The sequence below is a fragment of the Salvelinus sp. IW2-2015 genome, linkage group LG26 (assembly GCF_002910315.2).
Source record: "Salvelinus sp. IW2-2015 linkage group LG26, ASM291031v2, whole genome shotgun sequence".
Taxonomy (NCBI): domain Eukaryota; kingdom Metazoa; phylum Chordata; class Actinopteri; order Salmoniformes; family Salmonidae; genus Salvelinus; species Salvelinus sp. IW2-2015.
This window is the reverse complement of record NC_036866.1, coordinates 13,803,696-13,824,675: the sequence shown is the minus strand read 5'-3', so window position 1 is coordinate 13,824,675 and position 20,980 is coordinate 13,803,696. Positions and strand designations below refer to the sequence as shown.

At 41.4% G+C, this 20,980-nt stretch overlaps 1 protein-coding gene across 1 annotated transcript in view; it reads right to left on the bottom strand.

Annotated features, from left to right (window-relative positions):
* Positions 1 to 1,697: 1,697 nt before the first annotated feature.
* LOC111953001 (cartilage intermediate layer protein 1-like) overlaps positions 1,698 to 20,980 on the bottom strand; it is a 37,328-nt gene continuing 18,045 nt past the window's right edge. The window contains exons 4-10 of the mRNA XM_023972062.2: positions 18,129 to 18,311; positions 17,154 to 17,309; positions 16,702 to 17,019; positions 16,182 to 16,290; positions 15,877 to 16,034; positions 6,829 to 9,245; positions 1,698 to 6,714 (exon numbers count right to left, since the gene is read on the bottom strand). Coding sequence (XP_023827830.1) covers positions 6,841 to 9,245; positions 15,877 to 16,034; positions 16,182 to 16,290; positions 16,702 to 17,019; positions 17,154 to 17,309; positions 18,129 to 18,311 — 3,329 coding nt within the window. The 3' untranslated portion in view covers positions 1,698 to 6,714; positions 6,829 to 6,840. The remainder of the gene's footprint in view (positions 6,715 to 6,828; positions 9,246 to 15,876; positions 16,035 to 16,181; positions 16,291 to 16,701; positions 17,020 to 17,153; positions 17,310 to 18,128; positions 18,312 to 20,980) is intronic.

Sequence of the window (20,980 nt, the reverse complement as noted above, 5' to 3'; positions counted from 1 at the left end):
CCCAGGAGAGCGTCCTTCCAGACATTAGTGTGATTAAAGACTATCTTTGATCGGTCCAACGGGAACGAAGAAGGCTGGAGTTCTGGGAAAGGAACGCCCGGCAGGTACCAGGATCGCCTGCATAACACTCCGGAGGTAAGCAGGGTTCTCGAGGAGCCAGGGTAGGTTGAACAAATCCACTAGTAGTAGAAAGGTCACTGGGTGGTTGGGAGGTCTCAGAGGTGGCGAGCTGCCTATGAGCTAACTCACTGATTTGCTCCATTATAGCCTTGAACCCTTGGTCGTGGCGTTCCGTCAGGGAACGAAGCCCTGGAAGGTACAGCAGTAGCTCCTCATGCCTCCCAATGGTGGCTCCCTGTAGGGAGACAGCGTGATGGAGCTGGTCTCAGTCTGCTGGTTCTGTCATGGCCAGTTCGTACTATAAGGGCACAAGGCGAGACCCAAATGCAGACACAGGAGGCAGATGGTTGAGCTCCGATATTTATTACACCAAAAGGGGTAGGCAAAAGGCAGGTCGGGGGACAGGCGAGAGTTCCTAAACCAGGTCAAAGTCCAAACAGAACAAGGGGATAGGCAGGCTCGAGGTCAGAACAGGCAGAGTGGTCAGGCAGGCGGATTCGGCATCAGGACAGGCAAAAACAGAGACTGTGAAAAATCGGCGCTAGGAGAAACGTTGGTTGACTTGGCAAAACAAGACAAACTGGTACAGAGAGACAGGAAATACAGGGATAAATACACTGGGGACTAATGGGGAAAACAGGAGACACCTGGAGGTGGGTGGAGACCATCACCAAGACAGGTGAACCAGATCAGGGCGTGACACTTCTTCTACAACAACAGTCACTACATCTTCTTCTTCTACACTGGCAACAACATTCACTACATCTTCTTCTTCTTCTACACTGGCACCAACATTCACTACATCTTCTATCCTATACATGTTCTCACTCTGACATTAAAGAGTTTTCCAAAATAGTGTCAGTGAAAGTGTGGCTTGCCATTCTTGTTTTCCCTCCTCACAGCCTCCTGTGGGACTTTATTATGATAATATTTCCATTGGCGTTGAGTGCTGTGAGGACAGGACCTGTGCCTTGTGTTTAATGATTCATCACCTAAGAGGTAATATTCACTGACAATTGAGATGCAACCATTGTGTGTTTGGTAGAACAATCACTTTTTACTGCGTCCGGCGTATATGGTCCAAGAGTAGTATTCACATTTTGTGGATCCAGATGTTTCCGAGTAATCTGTTGTTTATTTTATTGGATCACATTCACAGGTTGTCCTTAGCCATTAGGGGACCCATTGTTGATGTCAGAACTTTGCAATGTAGGCTATTAAGTAATGTTTGTCTCTCATATGCAAAGCTCTATTTTTGTCATTTGGTGTTTTTTGTAACTGTAGATGCCGGACACCAAGCTACTTCTGTGGTTTCTCGTACCATTTGATATTCATTGTTATGACTGTTGTGTTTTGTGTCATTGATGTTGATGTTATGAATTATGCAAACCCAGTTATCCCTTAATCTTGTGGGGTTTTTTTTCAATATCATTCTCACGATACCTCACGTCAATGGAATATGCCCTTTTTGCCAATGACGTTTTTGAAACTCACATTTGTACATTTATGAACTATTCCAGAACTATCATTGAATACATACATATGACATGTATCAAATCAGGACATAATATCACTGGAAAARTTTACAGCAAAGGTTTATTTACAATTCCTTATACATTTAGTAAATTCCATACAATACACAATTTACACATGAAAAKGAAAAAGAAATGGGCAACGCCATGCAGTACATGTCACGTAATGATTAAACAGAGAATTCTCAGAAATGTATTTATATAATGCAGTTAAGGGGGCCCAAGACATCTTCCAGAGCACAGTGGCAACCATACAAGTCTCTCTTTATAGGTCAGACAATATGGAAAGATCCAACGCTCGCTTCGCCAGAGGATATTCCTGAATAAGTTACAGTCTCCCTGAGAGCAGCCAGACTGTACAGGAGAGGACAGATGCATGCATCATGCTGGTGGCACAGGCACACTCAGAAATCAACCTGAAGCCAAGGCAGGGCTGTATAGTGTCAGTCAGTCTACAAGCCCTAGTACCTCAACATTCTACAGGACAAGTGGGAATACGAGACTACTGAATTACCATGGAGAAGTAGCGAAAACTAAGTGATTTTTTTTTWAATTGTCATTTATCACTTATTATGTGAAATGTGAAGCATAAACCTGTCTGGGAATTTTTAGAACCTGAAACTGTCTGGAATCGAGGGGATCATGTCATTTGACTATTTCTTCTGTATTATAAGGCAATCTTTGCACTCTGTTTTCTGTTTGACGTTTTTTTCCCACAAAATCGGCATGTTTCTACATTTGAATGGGAAACTCTCTTCCATTCCTCTCTCCTCTTAAAGCTAATGAATCAGGAAACTGGAAACTGATCAGAGACTGTTCGGATAGTCCTTACTATTTTTCTCACACAATGTGTTATGTAACATTGGCAATTAGACTTACTCTGTCTCTCAACCTCCCCCAAAGCCTCTTCATGAAACATCTACCAGTCAACTTATCAGTGCACGTTTACTTTAAATAGCCTACTTCCATAAGTGACGACTTCAGCTTCAGATAAGTGATGGACAGTGAGGCCAAAGACCACTTTTCCCCCCTTTTTCTCTACAACAGCTCTCTCTAATTATTCAATTCCATCACAAGATAATCTCACCCTTCTCCCACAAGTGACTCCTCTTTGGTGTTGCAAGTCCTCCAGTTGTTGAACAGTTGTTGCTGTGGCCCCTCTCTCTCACCTCACACCCTACTGTGGTTAATGAGAGTTATCTTCTCCACACGTGGACCCAATTACCATCATCTTACTCATAGCCTGGATGCAACAATCTGCTCCAAATAAGCTGATTGGTTTATTTTAATGAACTGCTGGACTAAGAGGGTTTAACATGCCCATGATGGTAGAGGTCATTGATAATGACTAGAGGGCTGTACACTGTACAATATACTTGTTTAATCTATTTGATCTTGAGTATCTATCTATTTTACAACCCATCTTTTGGGCTGTTGCTAGCTTCAGGTTGAGTGCAAAATCTAAACAATTTTTTTTGTACAATAAACTGTACAATAAACTGCAATGGTTTCAATTTACTTCGTTCCCTGAGGTTTTGCTGACTGACATTTAAGAAAACACCTCGAAAATTGAGCCAATTTAAAGGTATGGTCGTTTAAATGTTGAACGTACTCGACCACAGACCTCTCTTGTGCCTAAATGATATCCACATGCTGCGTGGAAATCAACTTGTTTGGTTGTTTGTGACAGTCTCGGTTAAAACTTCATAGGGATAGGGGGCAGRGTTTCCACTTTGAACAAATTGCGTGCCCAAACGAAATTTCCTCCTACTCTGTCCCAGAAGGTAATACATGCATATTATTAAAACTATTGTATAGAAAACACTCTGAAGTTTCTAAAACTGTTTGAATTATTTCTGTAAGTATAACAGAACTCATTTGGCAGACAAAAACCGGAGAAGAGGTCAAAACAGGAAATGAGAAGTCGATTTTCAAAACAGTGTCAAATGGTACCCCGTCTAGATATGACCGAACAAACACTGCCTAGGGCTTCCACTAGATGTCGTCGTCTTTAGATGTTAGTCTTATTATTCTACTATAAAGTAGGGGCTCATAGGAGCTGTTCTAGTGAGTGGTCGTCAGAATTCTCAGTCAGGATTTGCGTGCGAGGGAGAGAGAGAGCTCTCGTTCCAATGCTCTTTCTTCAGACAATGAAATTCTCCGGTTGGATCCTTATTGATGATTAATGTAAAACACATACTAAATATGGATTGCAAACATCATTTGACCTGTTTCTACGACCTGTAACGGAACTTTTTGAGTTTTTGTCTGGATGGATTGTTCGTGCGTCATGAAATGGATTCCTGGGATGAACATGCTAACAACAAGTGGCTAAATGARGGGCTTTATGGAACTTTTCAGTCATTTATTGTCGATCTGGGAATCCTYGGAGTGCCTTCTGATGAAGTTATTCGAAGGTAAGTGCATATTTATAGTGTTTTTGTAGCTTTTGTTGACACCAAAATGGCGATTATTTCTTTGGCTGGATTGTGCTCTAAAACGCCGTTCTCAGATTAATATTTTTCCGTAAAGTTTATTTTGAAATCTGACACAGCGGTTGCATAGAGGATAAGTTTATCTTTAATTATGTGAATAACACTTGCATCTTTTATCAATGTTTATTATGAGTATTTCTGCAAAATCACCAGATGTTTTGGAATCAAAACATTACTGCATGTAACGCGCCAATGTAAACTGAGATTTTTTTTATATATATATATATGCACATTATCGAACAAAACATAAATGTATTGTGTAACATGATGTTATATGACTCATCTGATGAAGAATTTCAAAGGTTAGTGATTAATTCTATCTCTATTTGGGGGTTTTGTGCAAGCTACCTGTGCTGTGAAAGAAATGTCTGTGCTTTTTTGTATTTGGTGTATTTGGCTGTAAAACATTTAAAAAATCGGACATGRTGGCTGGATTCACAAGATGTTTATCTTTCATTGGCTGTATTGGACTTGTTAATGTGTGAAAGTAAAATATTTCCCAAAAATATTTTTGAATTTCGCGCGCGCTGCCTTTTCAGTGGAATGTGGGTGGGGTTCCGCTAGCCCGGGGCTAGACAAGTTAATCTCTTCAAAGTGCCCTCAAGAGTATCTGTAATGTATTTCCTAATTAACAGCTGGGCTGATAACTACGAGCCAGCCATGTTTGCTTCCTCCGTGTTCTACAGGCACTCATTTGGGTTTGGATTAGTTCAGCTCTAGGCGCTCTCCAGCAGTCTGAAGGGACCCACAGCCACCCACTACATAGATAAACAAGTTTGGACCTACTATCAATGGGGAACTTTCCTACCATTACTGAATCCAATTAAATGGTCCTTTTTGAATGTCTTCCCACTTGCCACTCTAATGCCCAAGCACTGGAGAACCTCTACAACTCGTACTCAGTGAGGGGTAGAAAGACGGCATGCTCATAATTGGTTCTTTTGAAGGACTGTTTAAATAAAACTTCATTCGCCCAGAGCCTATTTTCCCATTGGGAAACAAATTTGTGGAATTGGTCCTGTAATAATCAGAGGTCTGTCTGCAAGTTAACTATATTAATAAGTTGTTGTTTAGTAGCTATGGGGAAATAGTACCATTGAGATAAATCTGTCCCTCTGGAAAGGGACTGTGTTCTCTAAACTGAAAATATGATTGTACACTTCTTGCTAAAAGTTAATGTGTCATGCAGCAAGATATGAAAACATTATAATGGGAGCAGATTGCAGAAATATCAGAAATATATGTGGTACTGACAGTGTAAAATGATTACCTAACATTTAAATGATTGTTATACACTGTAATTCAAAAAGCAATTGAATCCTGTACAAGGTCCCTTACAAATACACTCGGTATACCACAGCCAAACTTACTGAAGGATTTACCCTATTTACCAGCAGTACCTGGTGCAGTATATAATTGGCTTGTCACGTGATGATTTGCAAGGGCTCTCAGGTCAAAATAGAACATAGCTATTGCACTTGATGAGACAAAGACAGACACTCCCACATTTAACAACAATACAGTCAATTTAGTCTTGGAACTAACCTAGCTAATTATCTGCAATGTATAAATAGGGTTTCTTCTTTGATGTTGATTTGTTTTAGTTTTTTTACATTCCTGACAGTAATGTTGGGGGGATGTTGAAGAACAGACAGAGAAGTGTGTTGGATGAGTACTTGGGGACTTTGTGGGAACTGAGGACTGAAGGGAATTGTGTCATCCCCCACAATCTCCTCTCTCTCCCAGGTCCCCTACCGCAGGCTCTGTTCAGTCAACTTGCTGAGATGCGTTTTGATAAGGGACGCTTGTGTTGGCTGGGGCCTGGTGCATGTTGTATGTTGTATTCAGGTTAGAGTAAAGGTCTGGATCTCAGTTGGAAATGTGACATACTTATTTGGAGAGAAAAACGCAAGAAACAAGCGCACTAAGAAGCGTCCTCTGTTCCACAAACTCGATAACTCCTTGCACCCCATTGCATCTTCTTAAATAATGCCTCTTTTTGGCAGAAAATACTTCCTGGTTTCTAGAAAAGGGGCCCACTGTCTGTTACAAACAAACTAGATCACTAGGACCTCATGTTCCTTTGATCTTGGAAAGCGTTGACTGATTATGAAGTGTTTATCATTTTGACTGGCGTTTACAGTTGCAGTTGGTTATAACTCAAGCGATCAGAGATATCAGAAAAGAGGGTTGGTTAACGATGGTTAATGTGGAACGCGATAAATCCAAATATTTCTCGGAAATTGGTTTCCGTCTTAAAATCCTATTAATGCCAATTAAATAAATATCCTTTGCTTTACTGGACTGATGAAAGCTAAAGAAATGTATTTCTTCTCAAGGAATACAATTAATACTGATATGTATTGCCAAACCCTTCCAGTAAGTTTCAGAGAAAAAAAGTCTTAATTTCTCTCTCCTGTGTGGTTTTGCTGGAGTGGTTACTGTTTCAATAGATTACTGTACTGTGTTCAGAGAAAGTTCACATCCAACATCACCAGGCTGACACAACTTGACATTTCCTTCTTTTGTTTGTGAGAGTAAGTCATCTTCATTTCTAACCCAAAGACCTAGGAATAAATTAAAGTTATTAGGATTCAAGTACAGAACGTGGAAAACTTTACACACACTAAAAATACTACTTTTGTTTACACTCTGTGGCACAACGAAAACTTGTAACTCACTTAACGGCAGATCTACTGCCGGTCCTGTGTCCGCATCGTAGATKTCCTCCTGCTAGAGGAGCTGGATCTGCGGCTCGTGGATTCAGAGGGGTAGGTCACTACCCGGGAGGACCTTCCTCGGACCTGCAGCCCCTGCGCCTCCCTCATGTCCCTTGCCATCTGAGACAGGGTCTGGCTGGGGTTTGTCTGGAGGCGTTGGAAGAGACTCTCCCTGGTTAAAGTCCTCTCTGGGCAGCTGAAGGTCAGAGCAACCCCAGTGTCTGACTTCATCTCTCTGGAGAAGCCGTCAGAGGTACCGTCAAAACAGCGTCCAATGGCGATCTCTTTTGCCACCCTTGGGTTCTGGTCCGTGACTGTGTAGATGCCATAGTTGTGCCCCAAGGGGTCGACGGGGGCCAGCATGTTGAAGGCATGGGACTCGTTGTTCGGTGAGGTAGGGGGGTGCTTGGTCAGGTACTCCTTTAAGAGGCTGTTGATGCCCACTCTCCGACAGTTGCCCTGTGGGAGGACTGATATGAGGGACCTATCGACTGCGGCTTGGTCGAAGAGCATACCACTGCACTTGAACTCAAGGCAAGCTGCTGAGATGTTGGCCACGTGCATGTCGCGGGTACTGCGAATGTCTCTGATGCCGTACAGCTGGCCTGCAGTCTCAGGATGGGTGCCTCCATGGTTCTGTGACCTTATCATAACCTCCCTTTGCCCCTGGATCTTGACCTTGATGAAGCAAGCCCTGAACTCTTGAGGGTTGGGCCACCAAGAGAGGTAGTCACCTGTCCACGATGTTAAGTCGTTCTCTTGAAAGGGCACAACGTTATATTCGTATTTGTCCTTTTCCACTCTGAAGAATCGGAAATGGTTGGCATTGACTTCAGCATTTTCACAGGATATTAAACTCTGATAGGGGTATATTGGCCCGTTGGTCTCTTCCAAATTATTGGGGTTGGGTTTTGCCAAGTGAATTCTGAAGGCTGTTTTCTTAAGAGCTGGATCATTGTGGTCTGAACGCTGGTAGTCTATCTTGTCTAAATATGGCTGAGACACTCCAATGATGTTTGGGTTCATCTTGGGGGTTGAGGGAGCTGCTTCCAGTTCTTCACCACCCATAATGCCTGTGACGTAAGCTGTGTAAGCATCAGGCACCTGAGCATCACAGAAGGCTGGCAGGCAGGCGCCGTTGTGTCCAGTTATCACACTGTCAAAGCGACCCCATGCTCTGGGGTTAGAGGAGAAGCCAGGCTTGGGCTCCAGGTTTATCAGGCTGATGACCACACCTTCCAACTGCTCAGTGGCCAGAAATTTGTCACTCATGTACGCCCTCACTTTGACGTAGCAGCGGCGGTTCTCAGGCACATCCAGGTTGAAAAGTCGGCGCTCCCTGATTTCCATATTACCTATGAGGAAAGTGCGCTCCTCTCGCTTGCGCCGTCCATTACCACTCGATGTGGTCTGAGTGTAGTGAAAGTCACTCTCCTCCTCCCAGACACCTGTGTCTGGGTTGAGGGACCACAGTTTCATTTTGGGAATGTGTTCGTGCATTTTGACGTGCTGTGTGTCTAGGAGTACTTGTACCGCTCCAGCCCCTAGGACTTCCTGGTTCATCTCATCTCTGAAGTCAACGGAAAACATCCCATATGTCCTCAGTGGAAGCATGTCACCCTCATCGTCCACAAAGTTGAGATCACCAGGCGCTGCAGCAGCTGTGGTGATGTTCCTGGGGTCAATGAAGGTGACACTGGCTTTCACCGTACCTTCGTACACCTCCCCATTGTTTTTGTGGAAAGAATTTGGAGGTATGACAATCTGTCCAATGGGGTCCTCTCCTTTGATATCTCCTAAGTCAATGGTATTTGTCTCTCCAGCATTGATATCAATAGGTTCCTGCTTTCTCATCACCTTCACGTCATGGTAAACAGAGCCCCCTCTCTTGTCAAAGATAAACACCTTAGGAGTGTCAATGAATTTTTCTGTGGGATCCACAAAGTTGACCACTAGCCTCTCTGTGTCTGGGGTTATATTGAGCGTGAAACCTCCTTTGTACCCTGTGGTGCCCACTCTCTCCTTGCCAACGTACATGTGCCCGAAACGCAGTGGTTCATTGTTGTCAACTGTGACCACCCTGCCACGCACAAGCACCTTGGGCACCACACACTTCAGACAGCCACACTCAGTCACAGCTTTGATGGGTAGGCTGTAGCTCCCACAGTTGATCACCCGGCTCTCCATCTTTTGGACCCCGCAGCAGTAGCCACCTCCATCCCTGCAGCGCAGGTCGAAGTCCAGGGAGCCTACACACTTGTTGTGGGTGCAGCGGCCAGCGTTGTAGAGCTTAGAGTCAGTCCCAGGCTGAACACAGTCCATGGGCAGCCTAATGAGGTGGTTCATAGGTGTGGGGTTGCATGCCGGCGTGCCTTTAGCTGTGGAATACACAGTGCATAGAGTTAGCAATGAGATTATACTCATGTTTTATGGATGTAAACACACACATGCATAATGCATATAATGCACACACAGTGGCAACAAAAAGTATGTGAACCCTTTGGAATTACCTGGATTTCTGCATAAATTGATCATCATATTTGATCTGATCTTCATCTAAGTCACAACAATAGACAAACATAGTGTGCTTAAACTAATAACACACACATTATTGTATTTTTCTTGTCTATATTGAATACATAATTTTAACATTCATAGTGTAGGTTGGGGAAAGTATGTGAATTCCTAGGCTAATGAATTCTCCAAAAGCGAATTGCAGTCAGCTAACCTGGAGTCCAATCAATGAGACGAGATTGGAGATGTTGGTTAGAGCTGCCTTGCCCTATAAAAAAAAACACTCACAAAATTTGAGTTTGCTWTTCASAAGAAGCATTGCCTGATGTGAACCATGCTGCAAACAAAAGAGATCGCAGAAGACCTAAGATAAAACATTGTTGACTTGCAAAAAGCTGGAATGGGTTACAAAAGTATCTCCAAAAGCCTTGATGTTCATCAGTCTATGGTAAGACAAATTGTCTATAAATGGAGAAAGTTCAGCTCTGTTGCTACTCTCCCTGGGAGTGGCCGTCCTTCTAAGATGACTGCAAGAGCAAAGCGCAGAATGCTCAATGAGGTTAAGAAGAATCCTAGAGTGTCAGCTCAAGACTTACAGAAATCTCTGGAACATGCTAACATCTCTGTTGACGATTCTACGATACCACGGAAGAAGSCACTGCTGTCCAAAAAAAACATTGCTGCACGTCTGAAGTTTGCAAAAGTGCACCTGGATGTTCCCTGGRGCTACTGGCAAAATATTCTGTGGACAGATGAAACTACAGTTGAGTTGTTTGGAAGGAACACACACCATGTGTGGATYAAAAAAAGGCAGAGCACACGAACATCAAAACCTCATCCCAACTGTAAAGTACGGTGGATGGAGCATCATCTTTGGGGCTGCTTTGCTGCCTCAGGGCATGGACAGCTTAATAACATCGACGTAAAAATGAATTTCCAAGTTCATCAAGACATTTTGCAAGAGAATGTTAGGCTATCTATCTGCCAATTGAATCTCAACAGAAGTTGCGTGATGCAACAGGACAATGACCCAAAACACAGAAGTAAATCAACAACAGAATGGCTTCAAGAGAAGAAAATACACCTTCTGGAGTGGCCCAGTCAGTGTCTTTACCTCAGCCCGATTGAGATGCTGTGGCATGACCTCAAGAGAGTAGTTCTCACCAGACATCCCAAGAATATTGCTTAACTGAAACAGTTTTGTAAAGAGGAATGGTCCAAAATTCCTCCTGACCGTTGTGCAGGTCTGATCCGCAATTACAGAAAATGTTTGGTTGAGGTTATTGCTGCCAAAGGACGGTCAACCAGTTATTAAATCCAAGGGTTCACATACTTGTGAATGTTTACACAGTGTGTTCAATAAAGACATGAAAACGTATAATTGTTTGTGTGTTATTAGTTTAAGCAGACTGTGTTTGTCTATTGTTGTGACCTAGATGAAGATCAGATCAAATTGTATGAGCAATTTATGCAGAAATCCAGGTATTTCCAATGGGTTCACATACTTGTTCTTGCCACTGTATACACTGAGAATACCAAACATTCGGGAACTCCCTTCCTAATATTGACTTGCAAAAGGAATCATGTTCATGATATCATAGCTGAGGTTACGCTCCAATGTTCCTCTTAGACTCCCTATCCTCTAAAGAAAAAGATTGTTGCAGACAGATGGAACAGCCTGAATTTCTTCAGGCTAGGGTCCTTTTTTCTCAATTTCCCCCTGACTGACGTGGCCAAAGTAAACTGCCTGTTGCTCAGGCCCTGAAGCCAGGATATGCATATACTTGGTACCATTGGAAAGAAAACACTTTGAAGTTTGTAGAAATGTTAAAATAATGTAGGAGACTTTAACACAATAGACATGGTTGGAGAAAATCCAAAGAAAAACCAAACAGAATTATTTTCTTTCAGAGCACATGCTCTTACAATGGAAAGTAGAGGGAAATAACAAAATCTAYCTACCAGTATGCAATTCCTATGGCTTCCACAGGGTGTCAACACTATATGTTCAAGGTTTCAGGCTTGTTTCTTCCAAAACGAGTAAGAATAATGAGTTTTAGTACTGGGACAAACTATTGGAAATTCGTGTTTGGGCGCACGAGGAAGACAAGATGCACCTGCTAATATTGTTTTCCTATTGAACATACTTCTTTCCGTATGAAATATTATAGTTTGATTACATGTTAGGGTATCTGAGGAGTCAATAGAAACATATTTTTACTTGTTTTAATGGCTGGGGGGCAGTATTGAGTAGCTTGGATGAATAAGTTGCCCAAAGTAAACAGCCTGCTCCTCAGTCTCAGTTGCTAATATATGTATAGTATTATTAGTATTAGATAGAAAACACTCTAAAGTTTCTAAAACTGTTTGAATGATGTCTGTGAGTATAACAGAACTCATATGGCAAGAAATATCCTGAGGAGAAATCAAAACAGGAAGTGAGAAATCTGAGCTTTGTATGTATTCACCAGAGTCCCCAATGAAATCCCCTTGAGATATTAATGATGTTGCACTGCCTAGGGGTTCCACTAGATGTCAACCATCAATATAAATTATAATGYGACTTCTATGYTGTTGTGGGAGTGAATGATAGCAGAATCTTTCAGGTGTCTGGCAGTCAGCCATTTTCTGATCACGCTTATTCCTCATGGTACCCACTTGCGTTCCATTTCTCACGAAGACAAGAAGGAATACTCCGGTTGTAACTTTATTGAAGCTATATGTTAAAAATATCCTAACGATTGATTCTGTACTTAGTTTGAAATGTTTCTTCGACCTGTAATATAACTTTTTGAAGTTTTTGTCAGATGTAACGCTGACCAGAATGAGCGTTTGGATATGTATACCAAACGCGCTAACAAAAGAAGGTATTTGGACATAAATAACGGACATTATCGAACAAAACAAACATTTATTGTGGACCTGGGATTCCTGGAGTGCTTTCTGATGTAGATCATCAAAGGTAAGGGAATATTTATCATGTCATTTCTTGTTTATGTTGACGTTAACATGGCGGCTAATTGTGACAAATTTTTCTGAGCGCCGTCTCAGATTATTGCATGGCTGGCTTATTCCGTAAAGTTTTTTTGAAATCAGACACAGCGGTTGCATTAAGGAGAGGTATATCTATAATTCCATGTGTATAACTTGTATTATCATCTACATTTATGATGAGTATTTCTGTTGAATGATGTGGCTATGCAAAATCACTGGATGTTTTTGGAACGCGCCAATGTAAACTCATATTTTGATAAATATGAACTTTATCAAACAAAACATGTAACATGAAGTCCTATTAGTGTCATCTGATGAAGATCATCAAAGGTTAGTGATTAATTTTATCTCTATTTGTGCTTTTGAAACTCCTCTCTTTCACAGGAAAAAAAATGGCTGTGTTTTTCTGTGGCTATATGTGGTGACCTAACATAATCGTTTGTGGTGCTTTTGCTGTAAAGCATATTTGAAATCGGACACTGTGGTGGGATTAACAACAAGAATAGCTTTAAAATGGTATGAGATACATGTATGTTTGAGGAATTTTAATTCTGAGATTTTTTATGTTTTGAAAATGGCGCCCTGCACGTTCACTGGCTGCTGTCATATCGATCCCGGTAGCGGGATGCAGCCATACGGAGTTAACAAAGTTTTGGGATTCCTTTCTCTGCATGTTGAACGAGTGGATTACTCAAATCGATGGCGCCAACTAAACAGACTTTTTGGGATATAAAGAAGGATTTTATCTAACAAAACGACACTACATGTTATAGCTGGGACCCTTTGGATGACAAATCATAGGATGATTTTCAAAAAGTAAGTGAATATTTAATCACTATTTGTGAATTTATGAAACCTGTCGGCCGGTGGAAAAATATTTTGATGTGGGGCGGCGTCCTCAAACAATCGCATGGCATGCTTTCGATGTAATGGCTACTGTAAATCGCCCAGTGCAGTTAGATTAACAAGAATTTAAGCTTTCAACCGATAAAACCGATTGTATGTACCTACATGTTTAATGTCCATAATTTTTATGACTATTTATTTGAATTGCGCACCCTCCAGTTTCACCAGAAGTTGTCCCGCTAGCGGGACGCCTAGCCTGATATATACAGTTGAAATTGGAAGTTTACATACACTTAGGTTGGAGTTATTAAAAATCGTTTTTCAACCACTCCACAAATTTCTTGTTAACAAACTACAGGTTTTGGCAAGTCGGTTAGGACATCTACTTTGTGCATGACACAACTAATTTATCCAACAATTGTTTACAGACAGATTATTTCACTTATAATTTACATTTACATTTAAGTCATTCACTGTATCACAATTCCAGTGGGTCAGAAGTGTACATACACTAAGTTGACTGTGCATTTAAACAGCTTGGAAAATTCCAGAAAATAATGTAATGGCTTTAGAAGCTTCTGATAGGCTAATTGACATACTTTTAGTCAATTGGAGGTGTACCTGTGGATTTATTTCAAGGCCTACCTTCAAACTCAGTGCTTCTTTGCTTGACATCATGGGAAAATCAAAAGAAATCAGCCAAGACCTCAGAAAATAAATTGTAGACCTCCACAAGTTTGTTTCATCCTTGGGAGCAATTTCCAAATGCCTGAAGGTACCACGTTCATKTGTACAAACAATAGATACACAAGTATAAACACCATGGGACCACGCAGCCATCATACCACTCAGGAAGGAGACGTGTTCTGTCTCCTAGAGATGAACGTACTTTGGTGCGAAAAGTGCAAATCAATCCCAGAACAACAACAAAGGACTTTGTGAAGATGCTGGAGGAAACAGGTACAAAGTATATATATCCACAGTAAAACAAGTCCTGTATCGACATAACCTGAAAGGCCGCTCAGCAAGGAAGAAGCCACTACTCCAAAACCGCCATTAAAAAGCCAGTCTACAGTTTGCAACTGCACATTGGGACAACGATCGTACATTTTGGAGAAATGTCCTCTGGTCTGATGAAACAAAAATAGAACTGTTTGGCCATAATAATAATCGTTATGTTTGGAGGAAAAAGAGGGAGGCTTGCAAGCCGAAGAACATCATCCCAACCGTGAAGCATGGGGGTGGCATCATCATGTTGTGGGGGTGCTTTGCTGCAGGAGGGACTGGTGCACTTCACAAAATAGGTGGCGTAATGAGGTAGGAAAATTATGTGGATATATTGAAGCAACATCTCAAGACATCAGTCAGGAAGTTAAAGCTTGATTGCAAATGGGCCTTCCAAATGGACAATGACCCCAAGCATACTTCCAAAGTTGTGGCAAAATGGCTTAAGGACAACAAAGTCAAGGTATTGGAGTGGCCATCACAAAGCCCTGACCTCAATCCTATAGAAAATGTGTGGGCAGAACTTAAAAAGCGAGCAAGGAGGCCTACAAACCTGACTCAGTTACACCAGCTCTGTCAGGAGCCAAAACGTTTGACCCAGGTTCAACAATTTAAAGGCAATGCTACCAAATACTAATTGAGTGTATGTAAACTTCTGACCCACTGGGAATGTGATGAAAGAAATTAAAGCTGAAATAAATAATTCTCCCTACTATTATTCTGACATGTCACATTCTTAAAATGAAGTGGTGATCCTAACTGACCTAAAACAGGGAATTTTTACTAGGATTAAATGTCAGAAATTGTGAAACTGAGTTTAAATGTATTTGTCTAAGGTGTATGTAAACTTCCGACTTCAACTGTATTACCCAATATGTCATTTCCTGGCCCCTCTGCATAAAAAAAAAACGAATTAAATAACTAATAGAAACAAAAAGAAAACGGTAGTCCTGTCTTTAAATATGGATGGAATGTTTTATTAACCAACTGGAGTGTAGCCTAATGTTCCCTAGTGATGAGAACCACAATGGGCTGGTAGCATGAAGCAGGTTAATCATTCTTCACTCAGAGCCTTGGTGTTCCAGGTGTTGTTGTTCTATTCACAGGGGCAAATCTCTCAGGCTGCTGTGACTCAGAGCCAGAACATATCCTCCTGTAGAAGCCCGTAGCTGAATGCTTTAGCACACTCCCCCGCAGACCCTTTTTGTCAATCTATATCGTGGCTAACAAGCAACTGGGGAATACGCACAATGTGTATCTACCCCGCAKGGGTGCAGAAACGCATACTTGTTTGACTAACAGGATTTATTGACAATCTTGGATTTCACTTCAATAAGGGGAGTTCTGGAGAAGTGGGATTTTGGTTTTTACTGTCTATTATAAATAATGTAAATAATCTCTGTTTAGAAAAGGCTGCTTTATACCAATGCAAACATAATTAAACCTTACTGCTCCAGGTACTGCCAGATTCTGGAGGCCTTGATATTTTATGATCTTATTTTACTTGGGTGTATTTTTCCGATGTTACAGATACAGTAGATTTTCTGCAGGGTTTTTTCCTCACTCTCATTCAGTTTTCTGCAGTGTCTTTCCATACTGTCCATTCCTACAGGTACGGTACAGGATTTGATGGATAGGGTCTATACGTACCGATAACGCTGAGGAATGCCTGTGAGGACTTGATGCTTCCTGTTTGGCTGCTGGCTTTACAGTAGTAATGTCCTGTCTGCTCAGGCTTCAGGTCTCTCAGCACCAGATCCTCTTCATATTTGAACACGTTCCGGTCCAATAGGGTCCTATTGTGATACCTGGAGAGAAGAACATACCGTTAAAAACCTATACTGAAAATGTAATGTTTGTAAGTTGTTTAATATAATGTGTTATCTAGTCATGTTCCCCAAAAACTTTTGAAAGATTTTTTTCTGGCAAATGAACAAAGGAATGCATGATCATACCAGTAGTACTTGTCTGGCATGGGCGCCCCTGCTGCCTTGCAGCATAACATCACACGCTGTCCCTCATAGCGCACTTTGTCCTCTGGGTGCTTTACAATGTATGGCTTCTCTGCAAAGCAGTAGGAAACAAATCCTTGAAAACCTGGCTCTGGGACTGATGTGAATGGTACCACAAAGGCATCCTGATCTAAATAAAACGTAATCAGGCCTACAGTTTAAACTCTTCTTGGTCTCCGTACTTATGAACAATGATTGGTGTGGGATTATGGTGAAATACTTCCCCTGTGACTGCATTTATTTTGATTTAGTTTCCATGTATATGTGCATGTAAAGGACTCAACTACTTCAGACTTTCCTCCAGTGGTCCATATTGTAGTTTTAAATGTCCTTACCCTAGTCTGGCTACAGTAGATGGATGGTTATAATGACAGACTGACTGGCTCAAAGCAGTACTAAGTACATAGAGAACATACTTCATCATTGGGATATTTGTTGATATTACTAACTTAGTATAACTCACCTGCGTACTTTAGAACTGCCCGTACCCAGGATGACCCGCTGCTGTTGCTGGAGGTGGATGCAGTGGCCGGGGCAAACTTCTCCTTCCTGATGTAGAGCTGGCTGGGGGAGCTGGAGCAGACCCCTGGGAGCCTGAAGAGGCCTTTGGCGTCAGTGCGGGTACGGATGATCTTGGGTCTGCTGGCCAGCGCTATCCTGGCCCCCATCACGGGGACACCGGTCATACTGAGTACCTCTCCTTGGAGCATGTGGCCCACACACACACAGCGGCTACAGTCCTCACTGGGACGGCCATCGGGACACTCACGCTTACATTTGGCTGCAGATACACACACACAGACATACACAATAACACCCACACACAATACATTAGGCATACTATTACACATGATTAGAATGATTATTCAGATTTTACAGCCATATTGTGTATGTTTCTTTAGATTTACGACTTACGTGGGCATGGATTTTTCCCACATTTCTGGATTTCAGCTGCTCGACCAACACACTGCACTGTTATAGAGGTTCTCACACAGGTCCTCCTTCTGATCCTGCGACCCTTGCCGCAGGTCACTGAGCATGCTCCCCACGTACCCCACTGAGTCCACTTGGCTAGTCAAACAACAGAGACATGGGACATAAACATGAATGATCCATATAATCTAACTGTAGCTTCAAAGAAAGGTGAAAGGAAAGATGCATTGTAAAAAATATTATCACAGGACTTTTGCCAGGCTACTGGTCACCTGATGAAAGTGTGCCGTAACAGAATTGTTACATATCAGGTAGTTTCCTCCTCTTTCTGGGAGATAGCAGAGACAGTGCTGCCACTGATGATCATTAGAGAGGGAAGTGCACAGTGACAGCCTCCTCCTGATCAAAGTCCCTGGAGCTTTATGAACATTGAAGGTGTGTTGACGATGGTGACAGATAATTGTTAGAAGCCCATGTTAGGGAGAAGTTAGCAAAACTGTGGCATGTGGAGAAGATGGTTTTATGTACATTCTTAGAAAAAAGGTGTTATCTAGAATGTAATAGCGTTATTCGGCTGTCCCTATAGGAGAACCATTTGAATAACTATTTTTGGTTCCATGTAGAACCCTTTCCACAGAGGGTTCTACATTGAARCCACAAGGGTTCTACTTGGAACCAAAAATGGTTATCCTATGGGGACAGCTGAACCCTTTTTTCTAAGAGTGGTTCAGCATTGGCTCTACTGTGGCCGTAGTCACTGTATTTATTAACAGCCGCATACTGCAGCTCCATCTCAGATCTGTTGGGATTATCTTCATGTCAATAATGACCCCGATCAGCTGGTCAGTCTCTTGGTAGTGAATGAATTACGTAAAATTATAATTATTATGTTAGGCTTGATGTTAAATATTGTCATGGTATGTACACTGTAGGTCTATGTGTAGGTTGTGAGGATACCTTCACATGGCAGGGTGGCACACTCCCTCCTCTCTGTCTGGGGCCCCTGGCATGGCGGAACCAGTAGCAAGGGCATGGGCTGGATGCTCATACACTTCCTCTGACGGACCTGAATGCCCACGTCATTACAGGCTGTAGCAGAGCAGGGGCCCCAGGCAGACCAGTCCATCCAGTAGGCCTGAACTGGACACACAAGACAAGACATTGTGACAAGGGTGAGTATGGAATCCACATAGAAATAGAATTGGTAGAATGGTCACAGACCTAAAATTCCAGTCCTGGACTGAGAATTACAGATGTAGGATCTTAATTTGATCACTCTTTTGGAAATGCAAACTTGTAGTGTACTCAAGGTTTAAAAAGGCTTCTAAAGTTTGTAATTTCCACTTTAAAATGTCACTTGATTTGATTTGCCCTAACAAAAAATGTACATTAATTATAATCCACATCATAATTCACCTTTCTTGTTGCTGCAGGATTATTTTCTAGCTGTAGCAAACTGTCTCAAATTAAGATACGGCATCTTTATGTAAGTAACGTAGCCTGTATTTTGAAAAAATAAGTCCAGGACTTTTACAGTTGAAAAAAGACAAACAGATCATTGGTGGGGCGATGTGGACAGACTCGGTATACAAATCCCAAAAGAAAGAAATGATCTCACTTCAATACATTTTTATAGAAAGTTAGCAAAAATAYATGAGATCTTGCTACCATGGAAAGGAAAATACCTGTCTATTTGTGGAAAAATCACCCTGATTAGCTCTTTAGTCTCTTTTGCCTACTCCTAGTGACCTGCTTTTTAAATTATATGAACAAAAAATATTCAATTTTATTTGGAATGGCAAGCCAGACAAAATTAAAAGGGCCAGCAAGCCTGGGTAAAAGACTTGCTGGGACCAAAATTGGCATGAATGATCAGTTTCCGAAGGAAATTGCAGAACGCCGCAAAGTTCTGTATCCAATTTTCAAAGAAAATAGATTAAAAGCGAAACGAGTAGCTCTCGTCGTTGATAAACTATATATTGATAACCAGTTGTTCAGAGACACAAAGACTACTCCATGGTTATTTTAAAAATTACAAAGTTCTCATAGACGAGGGAAATAAACACAATTCTAGCCCGGTTACTGATTGTAACAATACAATAAAAAAWATAGCTTTTCTATAWATCTTCACATATAACTAATTGAACACACAAGCACWWATTCAACATAGTGAAGATAAAAACTAAGTAAACAGAAGGCACAGTATGTGTGGATGGTATGGTTTGTGTTTATTTTTTATTTTATTTGRTATGTTTGGAAAGTTGAGTGAGTGAGTAATGAAATGGTTGCATATCCCAGAGCCAATGTATTGCTGTGAGCCGGGTATGAGAGGGCTTTCAATGTTGTTCAGATGATGGATATACTTTTATAATGAATTATACGTCTTATTTATTTATTGTCCTATCATGGAGAACTACATCTTTTTACATTTTTTTTTCTAATTATTTATTATCCTATTTTAATGGTACGGTCCATGGCACTATACCCTAGACACCCACCTGAATGACCCAGATACTAAGGAGAAGTCCCTAACTGTTTTATGTGCTCGCTGTAAGCGGTCTGTATGCAGCTAAAATGAGGTCAGAGACCAAGAGCAGCACTGCCCCCTCAAGATTCTGAGCCTGCTTGGCAGGGTTGGTCCTGCAAAGCCAAAGCCCCCTAAAGGGAGAGCATAATATACAAGGAAATTCTCAAAGCTGCTAATGAGAACCTTGACGACCTTGTACCTAGCTTTGTTTTCTGAAGGTTAATCAGTTAATGGTCTTTTCCCACACTCATGGAAAGTGGATGGAACAAATAGTCGGACAACAAATATTGTGGTTAATCAAATAAGTAATTGATAAAAAAACTGTATTTATCGAAAGAATGTTTAAAAAAGGTATAATTTTTTTGAATGATAATCATAAATAGGACTGGTGGAGTTTATGTCATCTAGCATGGGCTCAGCTAACAAGACATTATGGCAAAGGACCTCTGCTCACGCTCTTTCTACTTGAAGCGGGCTTCCACAGATCGTTATAGAAGTTACAAACCAATTTTCAATGGGCTGACCTAGCATTACCCACAAAAATGGGAAGGGCAAGTAGAAGGGGATTATAAAGTAAGGAACTTGTTATGTCGGGCACCCTGGTATTAAAGACCAATAAATGTGTTAAAGAAACGTTGTGATACATAAAAATATCCTCATCTTTCATTCTACAGGTGACCAAGAAAAAACGATCTTGTGTTCGCCCGTACATTATAAAATATGCTCGAAAATGAGAGTTGGGACGAACATAGGGAGAGTTTTTTTGATGGACCTCCATATTACCATGGACATGGTTTCTGTATTGATACGGAAAGCCAAGCCCCGGCATTCAAAACACTTTCTCGACTTAGGGTATTTTACATTTATAACTTAATGCTATTCAAAGGAATTCTTTGGGCAACTAACATAAGACATGTTTTTGGACTAGGATATTTAGAATAGGGTATACACAATCTTACCCAGCTCTGCCCATTCGACTCTCTCTCTGTTGTGGAGAGAGCAAGAGTCTTATCTCTCAGACCATCATAGATATTGGGATTTTTGTGGTAGTGGTCCATAATGTAACAGCTTCTGTCGTTTCTTTTGAGATTCAACAGGTCAGGATGGCTGAAGAATTGGCAACATTTAGCCTAGAAACTAACACGCTACAGATAGCAATACTGGGGCGGGATTCTGAAAAGCCATAGCTCAACATTCTCAATCCATTAGGATAGGGAAGGATTATTTGTGGAGCACAAGGCGGTGTTTTATTTTTTAATTTTACAATCTGTCAGAAGCTATG